This window comes from Antechinus flavipes, chromosome 2 (genome assembly GCF_016432865.1).
Source record: "Antechinus flavipes isolate AdamAnt ecotype Samford, QLD, Australia chromosome 2, AdamAnt_v2, whole genome shotgun sequence".
NCBI lineage: Eukaryota > Metazoa > Chordata > Mammalia > Dasyuromorphia > Dasyuridae > Antechinus > Antechinus flavipes.
The window spans coordinates 454939648-454966128 of NC_067399.1; the positions used below are offsets into that span (position 1 = coordinate 454939648).

General features: G+C 35.8%; 1 protein-coding gene and 1 long non-coding RNA gene across 3 annotated transcripts in view; one reads left to right on the forward strand and one right to left on the reverse strand.

The window, feature by feature from the left end:
• Positions 1-26481, reverse strand: part of TNC (tenascin C) — a 731463-nt gene that overhangs the window by 21091 nt on the left and 683891 nt on the right. For both annotated transcript variants that reach the window (XM_051979516.1, XM_051979515.1), the window contains 8 exons: positions 17402-17674; positions 16687-16944; positions 15784-16056; positions 14790-15062; positions 13079-13351; positions 9062-9334; positions 3247-3519; positions 1721-1993 (listed from right to left, as the gene is read on the reverse strand). In XM_051979516.1, coding sequence (XP_051835476.1) covers positions 1721-1993; positions 3247-3519; positions 9062-9334; positions 13079-13351; positions 14790-15062; positions 15784-16056; positions 16687-16944; positions 17402-17674 — 2169 coding nt within the window. The remainder of the gene's footprint in view (positions 1-1720; positions 1994-3246; positions 3520-9061; positions 9335-13078; positions 13352-14789; positions 15063-15783; positions 16057-16686; positions 16945-17401; positions 17675-26481) is intronic.
• On the forward strand, positions 22488-24210 carry LOC127550513 (uncharacterized). Its single transcript, XR_007950878.1, has 2 exons — positions 22488-22625; positions 22735-24210. It is a non-coding gene; the product is annotated as an uncharacterized LOC127550513 (long non-coding RNA).

Genomic DNA, 26481 nt, shown 5'->3' on the forward strand with positions numbered 1-26481 from the left:
AAGAGGAAATGAAATTCAGATGAATTTAAGGGATATGCCTACAAATAACTCATCCAATAAATGTAAGAGTCAAGATTTGAATTCATGTTTTCTAATGAATTCATGTTTTCTAACTTAGAATTCAGTACCTGTCCTCTCTCCCATGCTGCCTTTCTTTCTTTCTTTCTTTTTTTTTTTTTTTTTTGGCTTCACCAAAGTATTTATAGCAGTTCTGCATTTCATTCATTCTTACAAACATATGGTTACCACACAGGACATAACTTTTCCGTAGTGAACTCTTGAGAGATTTTTGAAAATTCCTATCAGAATATAAAATCTTGGAGGCAGAAGCTATTTAAATTGTTTCTGTCTCTAATATAATGACTTGCACATAGTAGATTCTTTATATTTATGGAAATAAATCCAACAGAAGAGATCATAGATTTAGAAAGAGAATGGATTATCAACTAGTAGTTCAGCTTGCTCATTTTACAGATGAAGAAACTGAGGCCCAGATGGGTTAAAAACATTTGCCCAAGGTCACACAAGTAGGGAACAACAGTTTGTTAATTTCATAATGAATCAAGACTCTAATCTTTTCAGGTAAAGTTGTAATCTTCAAAGGAGGTCCCTCTGAAAAATTTCCTTTTGCTTTTTGTTCTGTGATTCATAGATTAAAACACATCCTTTCTTTGGGATCTCTTATAAGTTGTTTATTAAGTTGGGCTTTTAAAAGTCTATTTTAACAAGAGATGAGAAAAAATCAGCCATAATAAATGTTATTCTTCTAAATCTCTCTGAGGTAAGAAGAAAAAAAGAAGCCACAACTCTTAGCTATGTACCATAAATATCTTGTGAGTCAGTCAAAGTGTACAATGAGTGAATGACTGTATTTTGTTATAAATCTTTTCCCTTTCAAAAGAATTGGTGGGATAAGATTTAAAAATGACTGGACTGAAAGGCAAAGGGCTAGGTTTGAACCCTGAGCAATTATTTAAGCCTCTGTTCCTTCATTTGTAAAAATGAAAGGTTTAGACTTACTTGAATTTTAAAGTTACTTCTGCTTGCAAATCATATGATCCTTTTTTTATTTACTATAGTCATAGACTGGGGGAAAAATTGTAGATATGAGTTTAATTAAGAAGTGATGCATGCTCAGGGTACCTTTACTTCATTATCTGAGTGTTCACTTAGAAACAAAACAAAAGAAAATGACTGCTACTACTTGTAACCCTCTGAAAGGGTATTTGTATACCATCAGTAGGGTTCTGGATAATATTGTTCCCATTTCACGCAGGAGGAGACTGAGGCCCAGAGAGTGTGAATGAGCAAATCACCTAGCCTCTAGATGCTTGCCTCAATTTCTTCAACTATTAAATGAAAATAATTATAGCACTTACCTTGCAGGATTAATGTGAGTACTTAGCATCCTTAGTATATAGTAAATTCCATATAAATGCTCATTCCCTTTCTCCTCTTTCCTTCTAACACCACCCCCTTCATTTATACCACTATACAAATAATAATCTTTTCAATACACAGGGCAACTTTTCCATTAACCCACTACCATGTGATTTAAATATATAGGAAAAGAAGTAACCACTTCTCCATTTCCCTGTGCTACTACCACCTTGAAGTGAAAATCATTAATTAAAAATTAGAATGTGTGGTGCTTATTGCAAATAACAAACCATAAAACATAATATAATTCCCTCCTCTCTTTCTATATTAATGATAATACCTGTGGTTGCAATGGCATTGATTGGCTGGGATCGCCGTCCACTGATTAATCCATAGAGTTCAATATCATATGCTGTGCCCTCTTTGAGACCTGTTATATCCCTGGTACGCTCATGGGCTGGTATGATTATTTCCAGTGGATCAGCCTGCTTTTTAGTATCCCTGATTTTAAGAACAAAACTGTTGAAGACCCCTTCATCTGCTGTCCAAGATAGACGGAAACCGTCTGGGGTGGCATCTGAAACCAGAAGGTTGTCAACTTCTGGCTCTGCTTCTAGAGGGGGGAAAAGAGTAGAAGAGGGAGGAGAAAGAAAGTCATTGAAAGAAAGTCATTTTAATGACAAATTGTGCTCTTCTCAGTGGGGATGTCAATATTCAGTGATGCCCCAGATCAGAGATGTGAAAATCTCCTAGTTATAAAAAAAAAAGTCTTCAGACAGAAAAAAGTTCTAATAAAACTAGAATTAGTATACAAGTTACTTTATGCATTTGTGAACTTTTTCTATAATTGATGACATTAAACCACATCTGACACACCATTTCTTTCTTCCATGAATATTAAACATGTTAAAAGCAAATAACTTATTTGTGTATTCTTTATTTTCCAGAGGTTCTATGTCCATCCTTTGTGAAACTTTTCTGATAAAATACAAATAAACCCATGCTAATGAGCTACATAGTGCTATCCATGATCATTTTACTTATCACTATTATTTTGCTAGAGCAAAGTAGTTTTTAGAAGTCCTTTTTCTTTTCACTTTGTTCTAGAGAGTATTTGAAAATCAAGACTCTATCTCTAAAGATGGACAGTCCTTTAGGAGGCAATGCTGAGTTTTTTTCTGGCATTTGTAAGGCACTATTCTCTTTGCATTTAAAACATTAGGACCAAAGGGTCCATACCTTGACTTCCCTAAAAGGGACAGATTTCCTTCCTTGGAAAAGATTTGAACTGTGGTAATGATTAATTCTATATTTCTCAGGCAAGACCTCTGAATCATCACAAAATTATGGATTTAGTCTGTGTTTAAGAATATCTCCAGTGTGTCAGCTTCTCCCAATAAAAGAATTTTGTATTTCAGTGTCCAGTGATTATTACATTTGAAAACATAACATTTAAGACTTTATAGATGAAGATATTATTGACAAGCTTTAGAAATATACCCATCAGATATATTTCTTTTGAGAAGGCTGAAATGCATCTGGGGATTAGAAAGGATGATGATGAAATCAATAGAATGTGAAACAGATACTCGGCTGAGAACCTCTAAGGCATTTTTGGAGGCAACATGGTGACATTTCGACCTTCTCACATCAGGAATGGAAGATGGGACAGAAGATAATAGAGAATACAAAGGATATATAAATGAACTGGTCCCACCTATGGAATGTAGAGCTGTGATAAGGACAGGAATGCAGAAGCCATGGTGATTTGGCATATGGCTGCATGAAATGTCTCCCAAGTGAAAACATGGGGATGGAAGAGAAGACTGAGCAAAACAAGAGAATGGCTCACTTGAATGGAAATACCTGTAAAAACCACAGCACTCAAGGGCTTTGTTTGGTGCCCTTGAGCCAAGCCGAAAAGTATAACCTCATAACCAATGCCAGTTATGAGGCCTTTAAGCTCCAGTTTCCTCTGGGTTCCTGAAAGTGTGAACTCCTGGGGGTCCAGCAGCTTGCCAGAATCCACCACGATTACTAGAAAGCTGTCAAAGGCATTCTCCAATGCCATCCATGAAACTGTGAACCCATGGGGATTAATGTCGGAAATGGTTAAGCTTTCCAGTAGGGGCAAGGCCTCTGAAAGAAGGGAGGGTTGAAAACAGTACAGATTAGTGTCATAGACTCCACACCAAAATAGCCTTAAATCTTCACAAAGGATAATACATGGCAAATCTTAAAAGGTTACCAGATGTCAAGTATTGACACAGTAATTTTTTCTTGCAGATTATATAAATATCATTTTAGCATTATTATGAAAATAATTTTGAATTCATGGACCCCCTTCTTAAAAAGATCTTGGAACTGCTGCCCTAGGACATTCTTGGTCATGCTTAATTGGGAGCACTCTGCATTCACAGTTGTATAAAAACACTCAAAAAATAATTTTTAATGCTTAAAATTTAATCCTAAAGGCTCTGACTTAAAGAAAAAGAATTAAAATACTCTTTCACTTTATAAAGAAGTGTATCCTCATCCTACTCCCCACTTACTTTCTCGAATTGAATCTCCCAATTTTTTTTTTTTTTGAAACACTGGTTGTTTATTTTGAAATATTTTGCATAAAGAGATTTTTAAAAAATGTAATGTTTCTGATAAAGGCTAAGAAGAAACTTATGATATAAACAAAACTTTTCCTTTTCCCTTCATTAATGGAATTAAGGGAATCATCTTGGCCCCTTCACTATTATATAATTGTTCCCTGATAAGCTTGATGTGATTTTTTTCTGTGTGCCCGTTTTAAGGGTATTTTTAAAGCTCTTGATTGCCTTCATATTTAACACTTGGAGTAATTTGGTCCTAGATGTACAAACTAGAGCTTTTCTGCCTTATTTAATTTTTTTTTCTTGTTATTCATTCTCCCTGGGAGGTACATGAAGCAACATGTAATGGGAAAGTCTCTTTGATAGAACCTTTGTTCATTAATAATCATCATTTACCCACACCCCCTAGGAATTTTATTTATTAGTCATCTTATGTATATGTATATATATATATATCTTTGGAAGTCTGAGTTTAGAAGATTATCTATGCAACGAATATACACACATACAAATACATGTATATCTGATTATGCTTTTAGAAACTTGTTCTTTTCAATTGTGGGAAAATCATTATGGAATATTTCCATTGTGCAGAACTGTGCCTGGGAGGCCCTTTAAATTTAAATAATGAATCTAAATTTTCCTCAGACAATAAAAAACTTAATGGAACTTCCACAGATGCATAATTTAAAACAGGCACTGGAAGGGAATTTGGTTCAGTATGTGTGAATCAGAAGATGACTTTCTTCCCCTTCCTCCTTTACCCTCCACCCCATATTAGTATATGTGAGATTTCTTTTGCCTCTTAGGTATGCTTACTCTAAAGTTGATTATCATCTCATTCCAAGAATGATGAATAAGAATGTTAACTTTAAAAAAAATTTTGGAAAGGCAATTCCTAGGAAGTGAATAAGGATACCATAAATAAGGATACCATAAAATAAGGTCTAGGTGACTTATCTATTCTCTAATTCTGACCCTTAATGATCTCTTCTAGTTGTCAACTTTAGAGAGAGTATTTTTCTGTTGTTAAGGGCAAACCTTAGGGCAGACTAATTTAGTTTAACCTACCCTATGCAGAGCCATAAAGGTTAGGATTTGTTATAAAAATATTTATATTGATTGTATCATTCTGTTGCCACAGGAGCCACAAATTTTCCACAAATCAGACTGGGGAAATTTAGTATCCTAATAGAATGCCCCAAGAGGTATTTTCCCACAAGTGATTTTGAAAAGAGAAATTTCTTCTTCTTCTTAATCACCAGGAAGAAGAGAATCAGGCTACACAAGTTTAAATAGGTTTTAGATGTTGTATGTATAGTGAATCATGTTGAATTCTGCCTGGAATGAAAATAATGACACTATTTTCTATAAGCTAAATTACAAATAAAATTCTATGATGTTAAAGACTTTGAAACTAGTAACTGTCATCACAAAGGCATTTTAGTGATTTGGTCTGGTCATCAGTCTATATTGTTCCCTAATGTTAATGTTATAGTATTATCTCTCAATATGTGATGTAATGTGATGTAAGCATGTCACCAGAGACTGTGCACTGCTGAAGTTCATACAGAAAATGAGAATTGCTAACACTGATGACAAACTTTGCAAAGGGGCCAGCACTTGTGGTCCATGTCAAGGATAATATGGGTAAGAATTAGTTGGCCCACCTGTACCTCTGATTCTGAAGGAAAAGGAACAGGCAGAAAGAGAATATTACTTTGGGAAGGGATAGAAGAATGGTCGATATTGTCATAACATTGAAAAAATATAATTTCTTTTCCAGTCTATGTCATCATAGAAGGCATCTCTAGATTGTATCTATACCTACAGAGCAGAAGTATATTGTTTATGAAATGCTGAAGAGTTCTATGATTTCCAACTACTAACAGATTTTTACATTGGTGCTCAGGATATAATTTGCTGCCTTGTATAGAAAAAATACAAGTTCTAGTTCACCAAACATGATGAAAATGAATTAGATACATACATATATTTATGAATAATACAAATATAATGATATAGAAATATTTAACTATCTGTACATATATTGTCTACATAGTATCACACACATATATATATACAGATAAACTTAAATTTGTATATTTCATAAGTTGTTTTTGTCATTCAGTTCACAATTTCAGTTGCATTGTGATTCCCATCTGGATTTTCTTGGTAAAGATGCTGTAGGGGGCTGTTTGCCATTTTCTTCTTCAGCTTATTTTATAGATGAGGCAAACAGGGTTAAGACTTGCCTAGGGCCATACAGCTAGGAAGTATCTAAGGCCACATCTGAATTTAGAAAAATGAATCTTCCTGACTCTAGGCCTAGCACTCTATCTACTGTGCCACCTAATGTTCCTATTACAAAGTATTCCTTTTATACTATACTTTTATAATGAATACTATTCAAGTGCTACTCTGATGCCTTATTAGTGGCGTGGAAGTGATCCTGGGTTCTTCAAGGGTAGGTCAGCTTCTACAAAGTTTGGAAGACTTTACATAGAGTCTCTAGATTGTATGTCTTTTGTGCAAGTACTAGCCTGCCCAAGTTGGGAGACGCTCATCATGAGGTTAGTAACATGATAATGTAATTTTGGCCACTACTCCTTTAATGTCCCTGCATTAAGATGATATGTATTGATGGAGAGAATACCCTGACTGAGAAAATCCTAGAACTCTGGTCATAAAATAAAGGATCAACTATTTTATTCCTTTCAAGTCTTTTGTTTTTGATAAGCTCTTAAAGACCACACCCATATTACACATATTCCTTTTTCATATTCAGCAATAACTAAAGAAAATTCCATTTTCTTTTAGTGCCTAGCATATACATATACATATATATGCACACACATACATGTGCATATAATTGAATATGTATACACTTATATAAAATAAAAAATTATGTTTTAGACAAAACACTTAAGACATCTCAAGAAAAACTACATAAACTAATATTAGGACAACCTTGATTAAAAGAAAAAAGATATCATATAGTATGTATTAGAGCTAGAAGGAACCTTAAAGATTACATAGTTCAACTCTCTCATCTTATAGATAAAAAAAACAAGGTCCCAGGAAAAGAAAAATGGCTTAAGATCACCAAAGTAGTTGTGTCAGATTTGAATTTTGCTTCTCTGTTATAGATTCACTATTTTTCTAGTAAACCACACCCATTGAGGGTAATATGAAAACAAAAATCATAAGATATAAATGTGTCATCTGTAATGCCTTTGTATAGCTATGGGCAAAAATGACCTTTAAAATTTAAGCCCTAAACTTACAAACTACATTGCTGTCTGATTCCTTGGAAATACTGATCTATGGATGATTCATTTCCCTCTTGCTAGTTTTTCTTCCTTCATCAGCACATAGTATGAAGGCTTTCTGAATATCCTATTATATCATGGGGGAATTAATGAGTTATTTCCCATTTGGGACTATGTAGGCCCTCGCCTCCTAGATGTTCATTTAACTGCCAACACTGAATGAATTCCATTTAGATTGTGCTATGGAGAGAAGCAATGAGTAAAATGGCACTAAATGATTGAGGTGATAGAGGAGGTGGTGTTGGTCAGGGTTTTGGGGAGGAAATAAAGTTTTAGGTTTAGATAGTGAAATTATTCTTCCAATTTTAATTTCAGACAGTGGACTAAGTGAGGACTCAAATTTTCCTACCCCAGCACAAAGTTATCAAGTTTTACAGGACCATTTAATAGCATAACTACTCTATAACCCAGTCATGGAATTATCTTTTGGGAAAATAAAAGATCTGGTCATCAAAGAATATGATTCTTTAAATACCTAAAACAACCAAAAACAATTACATGAAGTTCCCCAAAGTTCCTTCATCTTCAGAACTCAATATTGTCAAAGTTTCTAGAAATACTACAGAGGAATTACTACCATATTGCACCCAAAATAAGATACTTTAAACCATATCTCTATTTCGTCTTTCTTTGAATATCCCTGAAGTACCCTCAATTAAGAATTTACACTGGAACTTCCTCAAGGTTGCCAAATACAGGCCGATAGTGCCAACATTTTCAAAATGTCAGCAAGTCTTTTGTCTCTGCCCCCAAAGTATCTTAAATGTACTCATATTGGTGGAATAGAGTTGGAAAATGCTCAAAGGTGCAAAGATTTGTCAAAGAGATTCCAGGGGGAAGGGAAGTCAGTTTCCATGCAAGAAAAGAATCATCTTCTATATACTGTATACTTCTATACACTCAGCTTCCCCCAAAACATTCCTTTGCATGCTGCTTACAATCCAGGAAAGACTGATATGATAGAATGGATTGGGTGTGGGAGGATGCTACATGCACCATCATACTTTTCAAGATGAAGACTGATAATTAAGAAAGAATCTGAGACTTAAGAAAATTATTGATGGATACGAGGCCGTGCTTGCTAGAAAAGGAGCAGACTCTCTAGCCAAAACATACTCCCTATTGAATAAATATACAAAGGCCAGGCAAAGAGAAATATTGGTCACAGCATTAGCCCAACTGGCTCAGTCCATGCAGTTGGTGGTTTTGTTGTGTATGTTTTCTTAGCATGCCATGTGAAATCCCAGTCTCTGATCCAAAGGCCTAGTAGAGAATGACATTATCCCAGCTGAGAAATCAGAATGACATGCATGCATCTTCTTTGTGTATGAGATTTGCAACATATTACCATGATTAGAAAGACCACAGGCAGATGAAGATGTACTGGAAGGATTATGAAGAATATTCAAAATCAGATGCACGGATGTTTGAGAACTGGGGCAAGTCAGGTTAATTGCTCCCAAATGCAAAGAGCCTCTCCAGATGTGTGCATAGTTAAGAAACAGAGGTTGCCAGTGGATTTTCTTAATTCCTGGGTCACTTAAAGCCTTTCTTGGGATTTTTGCTTATTTGCTTTCAAAGTACCCTTTGACTAAGTCTGACAGACCTTCATATCCTTTTTTTTTTCTACCTTTCCTAAACAGAATAGGGCAAGTGGATCATGGATTATTTTTTGGGAACTGTATCTAAGAGAAGGTCAACAGATAGCAAAGAAAAAACAAGAGAGAATCCAGTAAAGTGAAATACCTGTGGTTGCCTGGGCCATCAGGGTCTGACCATTCTGCCCGTCAATCAGCCCATGAAGTTGGACAGTGTAATTAGTGGAAGCTCTAAGGTCCGTGATTATAGAGCTTCTCAAGGCCCCAGGCACTGTGTAGACCACAGAATCCAGAGGGAGGTCAGAATTCCTAACTTCTAAAATAAAATTATCAAAGACAGCCTCCTGAGCCTTCCACGAGAGGGATACACTGCCCGAAGTAATGTCTGAGACAGTGAGATGGCTAAGAAGAGGTTCGGCTACTATAGAGAAGGAGAAAAAAATGGAAAAATATGTGAATTAAAGCAGCACCACCATGAGATCTAAGTTCCAAACACAAGGACTAAATCCATAAAACTGCATTTTTTTTTCTCTCATCAGGAAAAAATCAACCTTTGTTGAAAAATTTTATGATTGAATAACAAATATGAATTATAGATAATTCTCATGTTTTTATGAGTTTTAAGATGATATTTTTCTTTCAGAATAAAATGTCATTAACCATTTATTGGGAGTAGAGGACTACCATAAAACACTAACTTTCTGTCCTTTTTCACTGTCTCCAAGAATGCTGGTGGGAAGGATGTTATTTCAAGACCTCCTGGGCCATTCCATTTGATGAGAAATGAAGCATGCCTTTGAATTCCCAGTAACAAAATGCCAGTGCACATAGGACTTACTTAAATCAAGTAAGGGCTTTTGAGTTAAAAGCATTGGCCCATGTAATCAATTGAAATGGCTCAAGGACAAGTGTTAACATCCATGTTTTATGATTAAAGAAACCGATTCTCAGGTAAATTCAGTGACCTGTCAAAGCTCACTGAGCTGTTCACACATGGTATTGGAATTAAAATTTAAATACAATAAATTGCTGACTCCAAATCCAGCAATCTTTTCATAATACCATGTGTCTCTATATATGGACAAGAACTTTAGTTTCATTCCAAAGATTAAAATATTAGTAAGTGCCCTTTCTATTCATTGAGTAAAATTATGACTACCATATATAGAAATATTAATATCCAGACCATGATAATTTTAAAGTTATACATTTTCCATTATGTCCCATCATGTGGTTTTGCCAGAAGGGATATTCTGCAGAACTTCACTTTACTATTGGTAGGAGAAAAAAAAAGTAATAGTCTCGTGAGATTCACATCCCAATCCTGATTCATCAGAACCTAATCAGGGTTTAAACCTTAACCACTTACTCTCTCTATTGGGTAGAAGAATTAAATGAGGTAGTTAGAGGGTGGTTAAAGCCCAGTCATATAAGTATAAAATCCTGTAAATTAGAAAAGGAGAGAGAATAGTTAGATGCAGAGGTAGGTACATAAAGCTATTGTAATTGTCACACTTATGACTTCAATATGGATACCAAGTATCCCAGAGAGATAGTCAGCATTGGGGAAGAGCCTGGGAACTGAGCAGTCCTTGAAGTGCCAGAGATATTGTATTCCAGATGCTCCAGCAACCTATTATAAGCAACAATTTTAATGGTAAATGTCTCAAAAGCCCCGTCTGTTGCTGTCCAGTAGTGGTCAAAAGTAGGAAGAATAATGCTGGAAACAGTTAACCCCCCAGTTTCCTGTTTCTTTGCTAGAGAGGGAAAGAAAAAGTGTTTTTTTTGGGGGGGGTTGGAGGGAAGCTTTTCAATTAAGCACTCTATTTTAGAGTCATTTGGGTCCTGATGCCAAGCTTCACTAAAAATAGCTGCAAGTGAAATAAGGGAATCTAAATCGTTTATAATCCAGGAAAAAAAAAGTTACCCCTGAAAATGATGAGAAAGATGGATGAGAAAAAAAAGCAGATTGCATGAAAGGCATAGCAGCATTCCATGCTTTGTGTAATATTAGGTCTTCCCATATAATAAAATTCAGGGAAATGGAGAATACACTAAGACATCTGAGTAAGAGGGATTGTGATTCTCAAGCTTCACATTTTTCAGTTTCTCCATTGTCAAATGGATTTCAGCTGTCTTTCAAAAGATATAAATTGCAATCAAATTACTAAATTTCATTCAAGATACAAAGATTGTTTTGCTTCATTCCAAGAATTCCTTTGTTTTGAAAAAGATATCATCTTAAAAATTATGACACAATTACCCTCCTACAAATATTATCTTTAGATGGTTATGACTCAAAATTAATTTTATCAGTGTCTGCTCTCATATTTCCATCAGAGTCATATAGTCAAAATAACCCAAACTTCTCCTAGCCAGGAGATAAAATTCGGCTTCTTTCTTTTTCCTAAATTTCATTAAAATATCTTTTCTATGTTTCCTAAGTATTATTAAGAAAGTATCCAGTTGTAAACCGAGTTAGTTTAAGCCCAATTTAGACTATTCCTTTCCAATGAGTAAATGAGGCAAAGCTCTCTTTTAATAATATTTCTAAGTTTCTTCTGTGAAGAAAAAGGAGAATCTTATAACAGGAAAATGTCTACTAAGTGATAAAAGCAGTGGGATAAAATTCATAGAGAAATTTCCAATAGTTTTGGTGAGGCACAGATCAAATTGGCTATAATATATTTTCCTCAGTTACTATAGTTTATTAGGAGAGGAAACATTGAAATTTATTGGAAAAAAAAAACAAAAAAACTAAAGGGTCTATTATTAGGAATAGTTTTAAAGTAGTCCTGCACAGCTCTTTGCTGTAACATATGACTTCATGGACTTGCAGGAAATAAATGGATTGTAGGTAGGATTTAAAGCCTACATCTTGGGTAGGGCTGTTTGGTGTATATATATATATATATATATATATATATATATATATATATATATATATATATGTTTCCTTGATAACAACCTTTTGAGATAACTGTGTATCTGGGAATGGCACCTTGTGGATCTGAGATAACATCCATTTAGATGTAATCACCTAGATTGAATGTCAACATACCATGGTTTCTCAGGTAGGTAGAAACCAAATGGTATAGATTGGAAAACCTAAATTAATCAGGCAATGGTGGGAATGTAGACTTGTTTTCAGTGACTAGTTGCAATAAGCATGATAATCAGAGTAAATGGGGAAAAAATCACATAAAACTTCATGAGTTTCAACCACTACATTGGTATAAAAAGGATGAAGAACAAGGCTACATAGGAATCACTACACTTCATTTGATCAGGCCACCCATGGAGACCTAAGTCCACTGAAACAGGCCCAGGATGAGATACTGTTTCCCCAGGGGCCTGGCACTATTAGTGAAAATTCCTAAGGTCTAGTACTTTTCCAGCGAGAAGAGCTAACTGGCATATATAGAAGTACTGATTGTTTGATACTCATGAACTTGTACAGGCTGTCTTGCTAATGCTGATAGAAGTATTTATGCTAATTAATGACATTTTTACTCTGGTACAGACTTGAGTCATAATTGTTTTCTGTTTGCTGATTTGATATTCTAGCAAAATAGTAGTTGCTGTGGATGGCTTAGTGTAGAAGATGTGTCCTGAGGGTTATTTAGTTCTACATTATACTTGGTATATATTAAAGAAACATTTCTTAGATTTGAGAATCATGGCACTCATATCCTTGAGGGCTGTTGAGATATTTGGACTTGTAAAAGGGTCTCTAAAATTAAATGATCTGTGCCTCATTCCAAACTCGTTAATGGTAATATGGTAAGGACTTTTGGCTCTCTGGGTAGGGAATACAGATATATGATTAGTCTGTATTTTGAGATGCTTCTATGGCAAGAGGCTGTCCACTTAAATTGGGCTTGGTTCTCAATCATGTTTACCTTTGATTTTGAGCTTAAATATAGAATATATCCAGAAGTCAAAAAGTATCATGCCTCCTTTTTTATCCTCCTTGCAGTTACAACTTCCTCAGGACATATTAAAAGCATGGCTCTCCCACTCAGATCTTAGAACTTGCCAAAAAGCTTTAAGCCAAAGCTGAGAGAATTGCTTGAAATCATATACACAGCTGGAAGAGGAGAGATGTTTTGCTTGACCCTGCCTAAAAGGAAGAAGTAGAACAATTTATTGAGAAAAAAGGTACCTGTGGAAGCTTCAGCTGAAAGGGAACTTGTTCTGTAGTTCTGAATTACCCCATAGATGGTGATTCTATAAGGAGTGGCAGCTTGGAGGCCTGTGATATCCACAGTTCTCAGGCTGCCGGACACTGTGAGATTTTGAATCTCTTCCAACTTGTTAGCTTCCTGCACTTTAATGACAAAGCTGTCATAGGCTTCCTCTGCTGTAGTCCAGTTGAGTCTGAGGGCATCCCAGCTAACATTTGTCACAGTTAACTCTCCCAGTTTAGGGAGCTCCTCTGAAGAAGGACAGAGAACCATTTAGTCAGTCACATAAATGTTATAGAACCATAGAATCTTTAAGCTGGAAGGGACTTGAGAGGTTATCAAGTCAGACTCATATTTAAATAAGAATGCATTTTACAACAATGAATCTCCTCAATGTTCATCTATCTACTGCATGAAGACCCAATGGAGAGCCTACTATTTTCTGAGGCAACCTTCTTCCTTTATTAGGGAGTTCGGACGATTGAGATGCTTTTAAAAAGTTTTTTAATACATCAAAGCAAACACTGTTTTCCATGCTACTTTTACTTCATTGTAATAATCCTTCAAGTGTTTAAATAATTAGTTCTCCCCCATATCTTCTCTAGAAATATCCCCATTTCCTTCAGCCTATCCTCAAATGGTATCATTTCCATGCTTTTTGAAAAGTCCTACAGTCTGATAGATGGAGGTCCAGTTTTCAGTTTTGTTTAGTTTTGTTTTTTTGATGATATATTTAAATCTGGTACCCTCTCTTTCTTATAGAGCCATTTTCTATAGGGATTTGAAATTAGATGTACAGTAGCCCTGATTGGGAAAGGGCAGAACAGTGAGTCATTCTAATTTGTGTTCTTATGAGGGATCTTTTCAGTAATTTGGGATGGCACTGTAAGATCTGATCCTTTACTTTAGAGAACACATTTTGTTTCTGACATTGGCATCCATTAATTTATATAAAAAACCTGTTTGCAAAACTGATTTGTACAAAATGACAAAAATTAGGATTTGTCTCATAAGCTTTTGGGCAGAGATGGCCTTGATCCAATGTTCACTGATTGCTTTGAGCTCTTTCTTCACATAACTTCGAATAGAGTTTGGAATTTTGCTGAGAAATACCAAGTTAAGATTCTCCTTAGCAATTTAAGGCAATTTGATTTAGTTTCTACTGCTTATTAAATAATGATAACAGCAGCAGCTAACAGTAAGAGAGTACTTAGTATCTTAACACTGTGCTAAGCACTTTACAATTCTATTTTGTGTGATCCTTACCGCAATCCAAAGATGTAGGTGTTATTTTTTTTTTTTTTAATAAGGAAACTGAGGTCACTTTACAATTCTGTTTTAATTGATCCTTACCCTGACTTGGGGAGGGGTAAGTGCTATAGTTTGTCTATTAAAACAAACTGTTTGTTTTAATAGACAAGTAAAGTGAGATGAATAGAGGTTAATTGGTTTGCCCAGAGTCACAAAGCTATTAAATGTCTGAGGACAGATTTGATCTTTCTAACTCCAGGTAGCTGCCTCAGAGAGGTTTAGGAGAATGTTTATAAATATGCATCACGTAGAGAATGCTTTGTCCAAAGCCAAAGCAAACCTATAAACAACTTCAGATTTCTTTCTTTCTTGAAAGAAAAATAAATCTACCTCTTTAAGGCTATATTACCCAAGTTTGAGGAATTTAAAAGGAAGTACCTGTGGAGGCTTCAGCTGAAAGGGGCTCAGTGTGATAGTCTCTGATCACACCAATGATGGTGATTTTATAAGGAGTGGCTGGCTTGAGACCTGTCACTTGCATAGAGTTCAATACACTAGCCACAGTGAGATTGTGCATTTCTTCAGGGTGATTAACTTCTTGCACCCAAATGACAAAGTTCTTGTAGGGCCCATTTACCATAGTCCAATTGAGTGTGAAGGCATTCCAGGTAATTTCTGAAATTGTTAAGCTTCTGAGCTTAGGTGCCTCTTCTAAATAAGGACAGAGAGCTAGTTAGTTATTCAAATTTGAAAAGTTATTGAAAGGAACTAGGGCATGGTCTGCTAGGGGACATTTTTTCCTGAGAATTCCTGAGAGTTCCTGAGAATAATCTCAAAAAGACATGATATTACAAACATGAAAACATGTATTTAAATGTTAAATTGTAACTGCATTTAGGAAATAATGGGGTATAAATGCAAACTGGAATTTAAGTTAGGGAAAAATTGCATTTGTTTTAAAAGCTCAGCTTTTCTTCTTCTAAAGGTCCTTTGATCCCAAATAAGTCACTGACTTTAGACAATAGATTATACTTTACATTTTCAGAGGAAATCTGAATGTGTGCTCGATTCTCTCAGCAAATTCAATTGATATCATGACAGAATATAACTCTTTAAATTCACCGACTAGTTAGAATTTTCTCTAAGAAAGAGCCTTGGATTCTTTTTGGGAAGATGAATAGATTTCCCAAAGAGAATGGTAGGAAACTTTGCAAGAAAAAAAGCCATGGAATGGAAAGAGAGCAAGCAGAGTTCCATGATTAATGATTAAGAAGAAAAAGTTTCATCGCAAAGTTTGCCTACAATCTTGCTTCAAAGTGGAAACTGAGGAATACCCTAAAACTTTGGATGTCTCTATCTATCCTAATTATAGACTGATTTATGATTGTATCATTGGAATGGGCAACTGTGAGAACAGGAAACTCTTAGGTACCTGTGGTGGCTTCAGCAGAAAGGGGTTCAGTGGTGAAGTTCCTGATCACACCATACAAAGTAACAGTGTAAGGGGTTTCAGCCTGGAGGCCAAGAACATCAGCAGACTGAAGTTTGCCAGAAACTGTGAGATTCTGGGCTTCCTCCAGATTGTTAGACTCCTGCACCTTAATGACAAAGATCTCATAAGCCCCATCAGCTGCTGTCCAGTTGAGTTTGAGGGAATCCCAGCTAACTTTGGCCACTGTGAGGTTCCCCAGTTCTGGGACCTCTTCTGAAGGAGGACAGAGAATTATTGAGTTAATGGCAAATCCACACAAGTCCACAGATTCAGGTCTAAGGCTAAATGAATCTTCCTTTTTTGGGGTGTGTATGCTGATCCTTAACATATAATAGTCAGCAAAAATTAAGCACTCTAATTCTCTAAAGCTAAGAATGGAAAGCTTTTAATGATTTGCTTCCAACTCCCATTCCAGGTAGATAAATAGTGCAGACTTTTATGGTTTTTATTGCTTTGTTATCACCTCCCAGCTCTTAGAACCCCGAAGGCTTTTTCCTCAAGTTAGAAATTGTCTTAAACTCTCAATGGAGCCTGAGTCCCTCCCCTTTGAGACTAATCTTCAGCAATGGCTTGGGGGAGAAAGTTGCCCTATTTCTGAAGAGGAGGAGCATATGTAATTTTATACTAAGTTAATGGGTAATTATCACTCTATCCTAAATTATCCAAATAAAGGAACATTAGAAAAGGGAGAGAAAGAGATAATTCAGTAAAGGTCACCTAAGGAAGCAGAATGTTGGGCATAAGTCAAAGACAAAATGCTTAGGGTCCACCTAATCCCAAATCACAGTTGTCCTTTAAGAATAAAAGCAAAGAATGTTAAGTGAATTAGTGAGTCCAGGATACCTGTGATGGCTTGAATAGAAAGAGGGTGTGTGCTAAAACCCCGAATCACTCCATGGATGGTGATTCTATAAAGGGTAGCAGGTGTGAGCCCAGTCACATGCACAGATCTCAGTTCTCCTGGGATGTTAAGATTCCGGTTAGCTTCTTGCACCTGAATGACAAAGTTCTCATAATCCCCATCAGTGGTGGTCCAGTTGAGTCTGAGAGAATCCCAGCTAACTTCTGTCACTGTTAACTCTGCCAGTTTAGGAGTTTCTTCTGAAGAAAAACAGATAGTTAGCTTAGTATTCAAATTGCAAACTAAAGTAAACATCTGAACCACTCAAGGAGATCTTTAACATTATGTTCAGGGAAACACAATTCTTCCCAATTATTTTGTTTTCCTTTCTTGTCATGGCTTCCTAAAAAGAGTTTAGCAGTATAACAAGTTGGGTGAGAACTGAAATGAGCAATTAGTTTCCTAGCTAGAAGAAATTATTTCTTATTGCTATGACATGTGTAAATTTAATACCTAAATAAAGAAAACAGTAAATTGTTGAGTGGTAAATGTTATTATATCTGTAAGGGTAGAGGATTGAAGAAACCACATTTTCAATACTAGTCCCATTGGATCAACCTGAGTCCTTAAATAGAATTTAAACAGTTCTTAGATGGAACTTGCCAGAGATACACTTGTTGAAGGACTAAGTAGGTGAGGTGGTAAATGAAAAAATACCTGTAGAAGTTTCAGCAGAAAGGGGATGTGTTCTGTAGGTCTGAATCACTCCATAGATGGTGATTCTATAGGGGGTGGCAGCTTGGAGGCCTGTGATATTCACAGTTCTCAGACTGCCAGACACTGTAAGATTCTGAACCTCTTCCAATTTGTTAGCCTCCTGCACCTGAATGACAAAGCTGTCATAAGCCCCATCCGCTGCCATCCAGTTGAGTTTGAGTGTATCCCAGCTAACATCTGTCACGGTAAGGTTTGCGAACTCTGGTTCTTCTTCTGAAGGACAGAAAGTCAGCAGTTAAATCATTAACAAAGATGAAGTAGAGAAATCAGAAAACAATACTGTGAGTGCTTTTCTATATGAAACCATTTCATCTGTATGAGTGAATTGATCAAATCTAAACTTTTCTGCCTAGAAAAGTTGTTTCCCTATGACTTAACCTGGTTAGAAGATAGAATTTAAATGCTCATAATTATCTTTATATAAGTATTGAAAATTTTTTAGGCATAGCTCCCCTAAAGTTACAGTGGTCATTATATGCAAATGACCCTGATTTTCAAAGTCAACACCAAAGGAATGTAAGCTTGACCAAATCCTAGTCCTAAACTAGAAGGCCCTTAACTTCTGGCTCACAGAAGCACATCTATTCTTCAAGAACTACTAACTTATATATTTCTTATCTTAAGCCGTGATGACTTAAAAGATCTCTAATATGGAATAGGAGAGTTGTAATGTATATTAATGTAAAGATGAAAACTACAAAAAACAATAATTAAATAATGCTTAGAATTGCCAGACATTGTGCTAAGTGCTTTACAATTATTATTTGATGCTTACAATAACTTAATTCTTATAATTCTTACAATAACTCTGGGAAAGAGTACCAAAGCAAGAAGAGGTTACATGACTTGCTCATGATCACACAAGCTAAGTAGTGTCAGAAGCTGAGTTTAAGAGCTAGCATTTACATAGCATTTTAAAAGTTTGCACAGCTTTGTCCTATGTTATATCATTTAATTTTCCCCATATCCCTATAAGGTAGGTATACTTTTTTGTCTCTTGGCTCCAAGTCTCCTTCTGGTTATGCTTGCAATTACATTGCTTACAATGTTGAAAGAGTAGTAAAATTTACCTGGGTAAAATAAAAATCAGAGTAGGGATAGTAACATGCAAAATAGTGAAATAGCTGAATATGAACCCTCCTATCCTTACTTAATCTTAGTTTCCTCTTCACTTTTTTCCAATCTTTCCCTTAACTACTAAACTTAATCTCAGCAATGAATCAAGAGCAGTGTGAACTCAATTTAGAGGTCAGAGAACTGGGTTTGTAATCAAGTTTTGTTGGTTTCTGGCTCAGAGACTTTAGGCAAAATCCCTTAAACTTCCTGGACTTCAGTTTCCTCATTTGGAAAATAAGAATAGTAAATTACATGATCACATAGGTTTCTACCACTTCTAAAGCAAGAGCCTGTTTTTTTTTTTAAATTTTCTCTAGACCCAGCATTAAAATATTGAACATAGTAGGTACTTTATAAATGTTAGATGACTGAAATCAGTGTGATCTATTTCCTGACAGCAATTGAATTTTAAGACTTATTTCTTAGTAATGGTTTTGGTACCAGTTAAAGGAATTTTAAATATCAGATCACAGGTACTTATTTGAATAGCACTCTTTGCTACCAGGCAAACAACACTCTCTGCCCCTGAAGGGAAAATTAGTGGAGAAGTAAGGCAGGGAAAGTTAGACATTTCTATTCTTGATAGACAATTTTTTTTTCTTTCTGTCACTTTCCCTTATTCAAATTGCCTCACATAGTCATGCCCAGCTCTTCCTTTATGGAGTACAAGGACTTAATTTCATGGCATACTGTTTTACAGTGGATACAGGATTTCACAAGTGGGGGCATAATTGCCCCTAGGACATATCTCTCCCTCCATAATGTGTGTAGTGCTTGATCATTTTCCTTCCAAAAATATTCCAAAAAGCAGATATATTCAATGTGCCAGAGGATTTCCTTTGGTTATTTGTGGTATCCACAAAATAATAAAAGCTTCCTTTCAGCATAATTAAGGCAGCTTTGGTTTTACTAAGATTACTCATGAAGTGCAAGCTCTAACAGGTCTGACTGGGTTGAAAAAGGCTTTGAGTGAACCCTGCTTTTGCTATTGTGACTTAATATTTGCTATTTAATAATTCTTAATAATGATAGTAACATGATTTCCTTAAAACTTAAGGACTTTTCTTTTTAGATACAAATCAATGGGAAGCAGAGAGATCTTGAGAAAGACTAAGAGATAAATGGAAAGACAGATACATATACAAGGGGAGAAAGAGACAAAGACCAAAGTGAATAAAAACACAGAGACAGACAGACAGACAGAAACAGAGGAAAATTAAAGGGCAGATATATAGAGATAAAGAAATTGAGATAGAGACAAAAGAAATAGATGCAAAAACAGAATTCAATCTCTTAATTATATCACCTACTCTGAGTACTGTGTGTTTATGTTTAAATTATGTTCCCTTTACCCTCCATCCCCCACCCACACTTATGTTTTTTTGCCACAAAGATTGTCTCAAAAGGAACTTTAGATGGAAACCCCAAAGAAACCTGACTTGTAAAATAAGGAAACCGGATTATATGGTTTCCATGTTCTCTTCCCTTTTTTTATATAAATGGAGAATCCTTGCCATTTTAAAACAAAATAGTATATATATATATTACACACAAAACACACACACACAACACACACACACACTAAGATGACAACGACTGGAATAAATATCTATCACAAAAAGTCATTTAGTGTTAGAATTGGAATTTATTTTTGATGCCTTATATCTTATTTTGTGCCTTTTTGGAAGTAAATAATTTGTGCTTGGCAATGACTTAATGGTTTGGAAATCACTCTTATCATTGGCCTTTGAGAACAATAAAAAGTGGGTTAGCCTGCAGAACTCCATTACCTAATAGTCATGATCAAAGAGATAAAAGCAAGCAGGATAAAGTGCTAGAAGGACTGATGAAGCAAATGGCAGAGGAATGGGTAAAAGGTATTATAAAGTGAATGAATGTATAATTATATAAAATAACTAAGAAAAAATAATAGGGAAAGGGAAATGTGGCAAGATAGTATAATTTAAATAAAAAGGCAGATAACATTGAAGTAGCTAACAGAGTTATGTCCAGCTCAATTATAATTAGTAACAGATAATATTCTTGATAGGGAAAAACAAACAAGTCTGAGGTTATTGACATTCCAATCATGAATCCCATATCTGTGTGCTTCCTACCCTTTGGGCAAAATGTTTTCTTTGTGTTGTATGGTTCTTTGACAATGGACTACTTGGCATTTCTCAATGAAAAGAGCCTTTCTTGGGGATGTCCCTGAAAGATTTTTCTATAGTTTTGTATTTATACTATGGGTTTATGAGTTGGGGTGAGACTTCCAAGAACATTTGCCTTTTAGGCTTATTAGAACCCATTCTTATTTGTGAGAAGTGATTTTCACCAATGGCTGGATATCTGAGAAGAATCAGATTCCTCTCAGCTAAAGAAAGAAAGGATAGTTTTTTTTGCATTGTAAAGAGTGAAGAATTTGAAAAAACATAAGGGGTATGGAAACACCTGTAGGAAAGGAGGCGAAGTAAAAGTAGCAAAACAACATACATAGTGACTGCAACAATGTAAATAGAATATCATCAACAACTATGAAACACAACTTGATGCTAGGTAATGGAACTGCTCAAAGTTGCTCCTTAAGAAGAGATATAGGAATGTACCAAAGCATCTCCCACTCTTCTATGAAAAGATAGGGGACTATGATGTAGAACATTGGTTATATTGTAAAATTGACTAATGGGTTGGCTAATTTTGCTGAATTACTTTCTCCTTCTTTAAAAAAAATATTATATAAAGAATGGTTCTTTGAGTGGGAAAGGAGGACAAACATAGGAAGAATGAAAGTGATGTTAAAAGATATTAATTTTTTTAAAGAAAGAAAATCATATCATAGTGTATCATAAATTACAGATTCTATCAGAAGAAAAAAAACAGATTTGTGTTCATAATCCACCTCAGATACTTAATACCTGAATGACTCTTGGTAAATTATTTAATCTCTCTGTTATTTTCATTTCCTCAACTATAAAATCTGTAGGTTGGGCTTAGATGACTTCTGAGATCCCTTTCAGCTACAATTCTATTATGTTATGGTCTTATAAAAAAATCACCTCCAGGGTACAATAATGGTGTACAGTAAGAGTGAAAACTCTTGAGGATTCCTAAGGCCTTCTCCCCTACTATTTGACCCAGACCAAAAGAAAGTCAAGAGGAATAATAGAACAGAATATTTTCAGTGGTCTGTACCAGTTGGGAACATTTTAATCTTGGTATAACCAAGAAAAAAGCCACTGCACCTCCCTCCATATTCAATAAACTCCAATGGTTCCCTATCACCTCTAGGATACAATATAAAATCCCCTGACATTCAAAGTCCTTTGTAACCTAATCTTGCCCCCTTCTAACTTTCCAGATTTCTTAGGTTTCATATCTCTACTGCCCACTGATACTGGCCTCTGTGTTGTTCTTAGGACAAAACACATCACTCATCTCCTTCCTTTCAGTATTATCATAATGGACAGAGATCCCCACACCCAGAATTTTCTCCCTCCTCTCCTATTTCTCCTGGCTTTCTTGGATTTCCCTCAAAATCTCAGCTAAAATTCTACCTTCTACAAGAAATATTTCTTGAACTCCATTATTTCTGATGTCTTCCCTTGAGATAATTTCCAATTTATCCTCTCTATGTTTTATCTTGTATGTAGTTTTTCACATGTTGTCTTCCCTGTTAAGATACTCTCAATGAGAGCTTTTCTTTGCATCTCCATAATCTTTAGCACAACACCTAATATATAGTAGGCACTTAATATATGTTGACTAATTAACTTCCTGTTTTGGTATTGGATGTAATCAAATGCAGTATCCATAAAATTTGTTGTAATGTCAAGGCAGAAGCATGTATCCAAAGGGTAGCTGTGACACAGTATGTCTACTCTCTCTATTGCTTTATTTGCAGATGCTGTCCATCACTACCAACTTCCTCCAGCAAGGTTGATGTTATGCTTGACAGAGAAGACTCTGCAATTTGACTAATTCCTGCCTGAGGAACACAATGCCTGAGAGCTCTGGGTATGACCTGCCTCCTCCCAAACCGCCATTGCTAGTGAGCAAATTTGTTTTCTTTTTGGTTTCTTATTGTTTTATTTTATAAGCTTTTTCAGACATACTCAAAAATGAATATTGTTCCTCTCTATCTTTTAAATTTTATTTAGGAAGACAACAGTGATTTGGACAACAGAGACATGAATTTGAGGTGGCATGGACACAGGCTTCCCGCCCTGCTGAGGATATTCTACTCTTCTTGCCTTTGCCTATGAAAATCTCTAGGTCACTTCAAAGTCCAGCTCAGGTGCTTCCTCTAATATGAGGTCTTTTGTGACCTCCTGTATTTTTTTGTGTCTCCCACTCAATTTTCCTAGGTACAGCAGATAAACCAGTGGGATTGGAATCAAGAAGATATCTTCCTGAGTTCAAATATGACTTTAGACACTTACTAGCTGTGTGGCGTGTGACCCTGGATAAGTCACTTAATTCGATTTGACACAGTTTCTCATCTGCAAAATGAGCTGGAGAAGGAAATGGCAAAGCACACTCCATCATCTTTGCCAAGAGTATCCTAAAATGGGGTTACAGGTTTTGGACACAACTGTAGAGGACTGAAACTTGGAATTGGTGTATTTGAATCTGAGACCGCAGAGCATTTAAGGCTAGTTATCTATTTGATGTGAGATAATGACTCTATTAGCATATATTTGGATCATGGCTCTCCTCACCTTTGGGGCTTGCTGAATATTTGGGAGTAAGATAATTGTAGGCAAGGATTGGGAGGGGTAGGGTGGAGTGAGGGAAGGGACAGTGACTTGGCAGCAGGCAGGATGAGGAAGAGAGAGGTTGGTGACTCCAGACTTCAGAAACCAGGAGACATATCTTTGGCAAGCCTCCTGGCAGCTTGCCTGCCTCCTTTACTTCTCCCCTAAAGACCAAGGACTTTAATTTGTCCTGACTCTGGCTGACCCTAAAGCCCTCCAGGGAGCTAGCCCATACTATACACACAACTTAACAACAACAAACTATTTTCCTAATTTACTTTGCATTTGTGCTTTGTACACATTTTATGTTGACTTCTCAGTGCATTGGATGTTTTCCTCTAGTAGGATGTTAGCTCTTTGAGGATGGAGATTATCATTTTGTCATTGCCTTTGGGTTTCCAGCACCTATCACAGTGTCTGGCACATCATAGGCCATTCTTAAATATTTAAACCATGCAGATAGAGATGTCCTCTGACCCATGCCTCCTTTGTCAGAGTGTCAGTTCACTATTGGTTTTAGAGCTTCTGAATTACCAAAGCCAGACCACCTTGAAAGTCATCTCCTCAACAACCTGATAAAGCAATTCATAATTATATAGACAGGTATGTTATTTTTCAGCTTAACATCCTGCTACTTACTTCAGAACACTGAAATGAAAAGAAGTAATTCTGCTGTCAAGATATATTCAACTACTGATTATTTACTTTTTTGGGTAAAACGATTAAATTTTTTGCTTTTTTATCTTTTTTCCATAATGATAGTGATAATAATTAACCTTTATATGGCGCTTAAGAGCTTGCATAATACTTTATATATACTTCCTTTCCCCGCTTATGAATCTTGCAATAATTATATAAAATAAATAATGCTACTACTATTGTCCCATTTTATAGCTGAAGGAAACTTAGGCTCAATGAGATAAAAAAATGTTGTCCAAGGTCATATATCTGCTAAGTATTGGAGGTGGGAAGGAAACCTGGATCTCTCTGGACTGTAAGTTTAGGCATTATTTCTGTGATTTTACCATGCTATCTTTATCCTTTCTCATTTTCCCTTTTTCTTTCTTCTAATTCCTCACCTTCATTCTCCTATAAGCTTTTAATGGCTAGGGAACATATAATCTTCTACTTTTGAATCTGCCATAGCACCCTTGCCCATGTTCAAGAAATATTTATTGATTTCTGTCTCTTGGCCATTTCTCTGAATATCTTAAATCTACCAATCTACCAGCAGGGTGATGAGAGATTCAGATCAGTATAGACACCTTGTTTCCCTTTCAGCTAGTCTGCTCTAAAAGGCCCGGGAGGAAAAATAAGTTGGGAACTATTGATTACAATGAAATTTGTAGTTATCTGGGGGTTTCCATTACTTAGACTTATAGAAAATGAAATCAGCTTTTTAATAGGTTTCCAAAGGGAAAAAGTAAATGCTGTGAAATATTATTTCTCTCTCTCTCTCTCTCTCTCTCTCTTTTTTTAGTAAGATTCATTGATCAATGAAATCATAACCCCAGATCCTTACCCATATGCTCTGAAAGGGAAAGGAGAACAGGTAGCAAAGGATATTAGTCAAAATTTCTATCTTTTTCTAAATAATGGAAAGCTATAGGTTATAGCAAACTTGAATTTAAGAAGCCAGGTCTCTGAGACTTTGTAGTTAGAAAGAAATATATCAGATGTGAAAGGAACTTGAACTTTAATATGGTTTCCTTGAACCATATTAAAATCGTGCTTTCAGGATTTAAAAAGGCTGGGTAAAAGTCAAGAGTACCCAGAAGGAAATACAGAGCAGCTTGTGTTCCTATTTAATAGGTCCCCTTTCTTGGTTCTGCTGAGGTCAAGGTCATAGAGCATGGAATGAGCTAATGTTAGTATTTTTGCACATCCAGTCAAACAGCATTTATTAAATGTCTACTCTGCCAGGCACCATGATAAATTTTGAGGATACAAAAAAAGTCAGAACAGGATGACTGCTCTCAAATAGTTTACAGTCTAATGGAGGATAGGCAAAAAACCAAAAACAACAAACAACAACCTATATACAAACAACAGATACAGAGAATAAATTGGGGGGAATATCAGAGGAAAGTCACAACATTAACAAATTGGGAAGAGGTTCTTGCTATAGGTAGATTTTTCAGTTGAGACTTGAAGGAAGCCAGAGAAGGTAGGAGTCAGAGATGAGTGTGTTCCAGGCATGGGGAAACAGACAGAGAAAATGCTGTTAGAAGATGGAGAATTTTGTGAAAGAAACAGTAAAAAGGCCAGTGTCATTGACTCATAGGGTCTGTGGAAGGAAGTAAGGTATAGCTTAGAGTAAGGAGGAGGGGTAAGGAGAATAAGAAGAATGGAAAAGGAGGAAGGAACCAGGTGAAACAAGTTGTTTTATGATGAATTCTGGGCTGAAACATGTATTCTTTCTCTCTTTCCACACCCTTTTTCCTTTTTCTCTTTCCCTTTTCCCTCTTCACCTCAATTTGTTTCTCTGTGACTATTATATACAGCAATTGTCAAAATAAAGGAGAAACATAAGAATGGAGATATAAAACTCAGGGAAGATGAGAATTTATCCAAAATCATATGTGGGTAATAAGCCTCAGGGATGAGTTTTGAACCCAAGTCCTCTTATTCCAAAGCAAATGCCAATTTCACTATGTCCTTTTCATTTTACAAATGAAGTGCCAGAGGAAGTAAAATAACTTAATCACAGAGGCAGCAATGCAGCAGGGCTGCTATATGGATTCCAAATTCTCAGACAACAGACCCTAAGCTTATTCTATTATACCAAACTACCTCTCCTTCATTATCCTTCTTAAACTTAGGAATGACCCTTAAACTCCCACAAGCCAAACTTACGAAAGTAATTCTAATTATTTCTTCCTAGATAAGTAAGTGGGATGTTGGTTCAAGAATACTTAAAAATGACACATATTCAGTCTAATTTACACAAATATTTTCAGTATGCTAATCTTTTCAGTATGCTCCTTCAGATTTAGTTACCTGCCCCCAACCCATTTCTCGATAATTCAAACCTCCTCCATTCTTTAAGAATGCACTCAAATGCCATCTCTTACAAGGAACTTCTCATTTCATTCACCTACACTGATTTTCTTCTTTTGGATGAAAGGATAAGAGAATACTGAGTAGGAA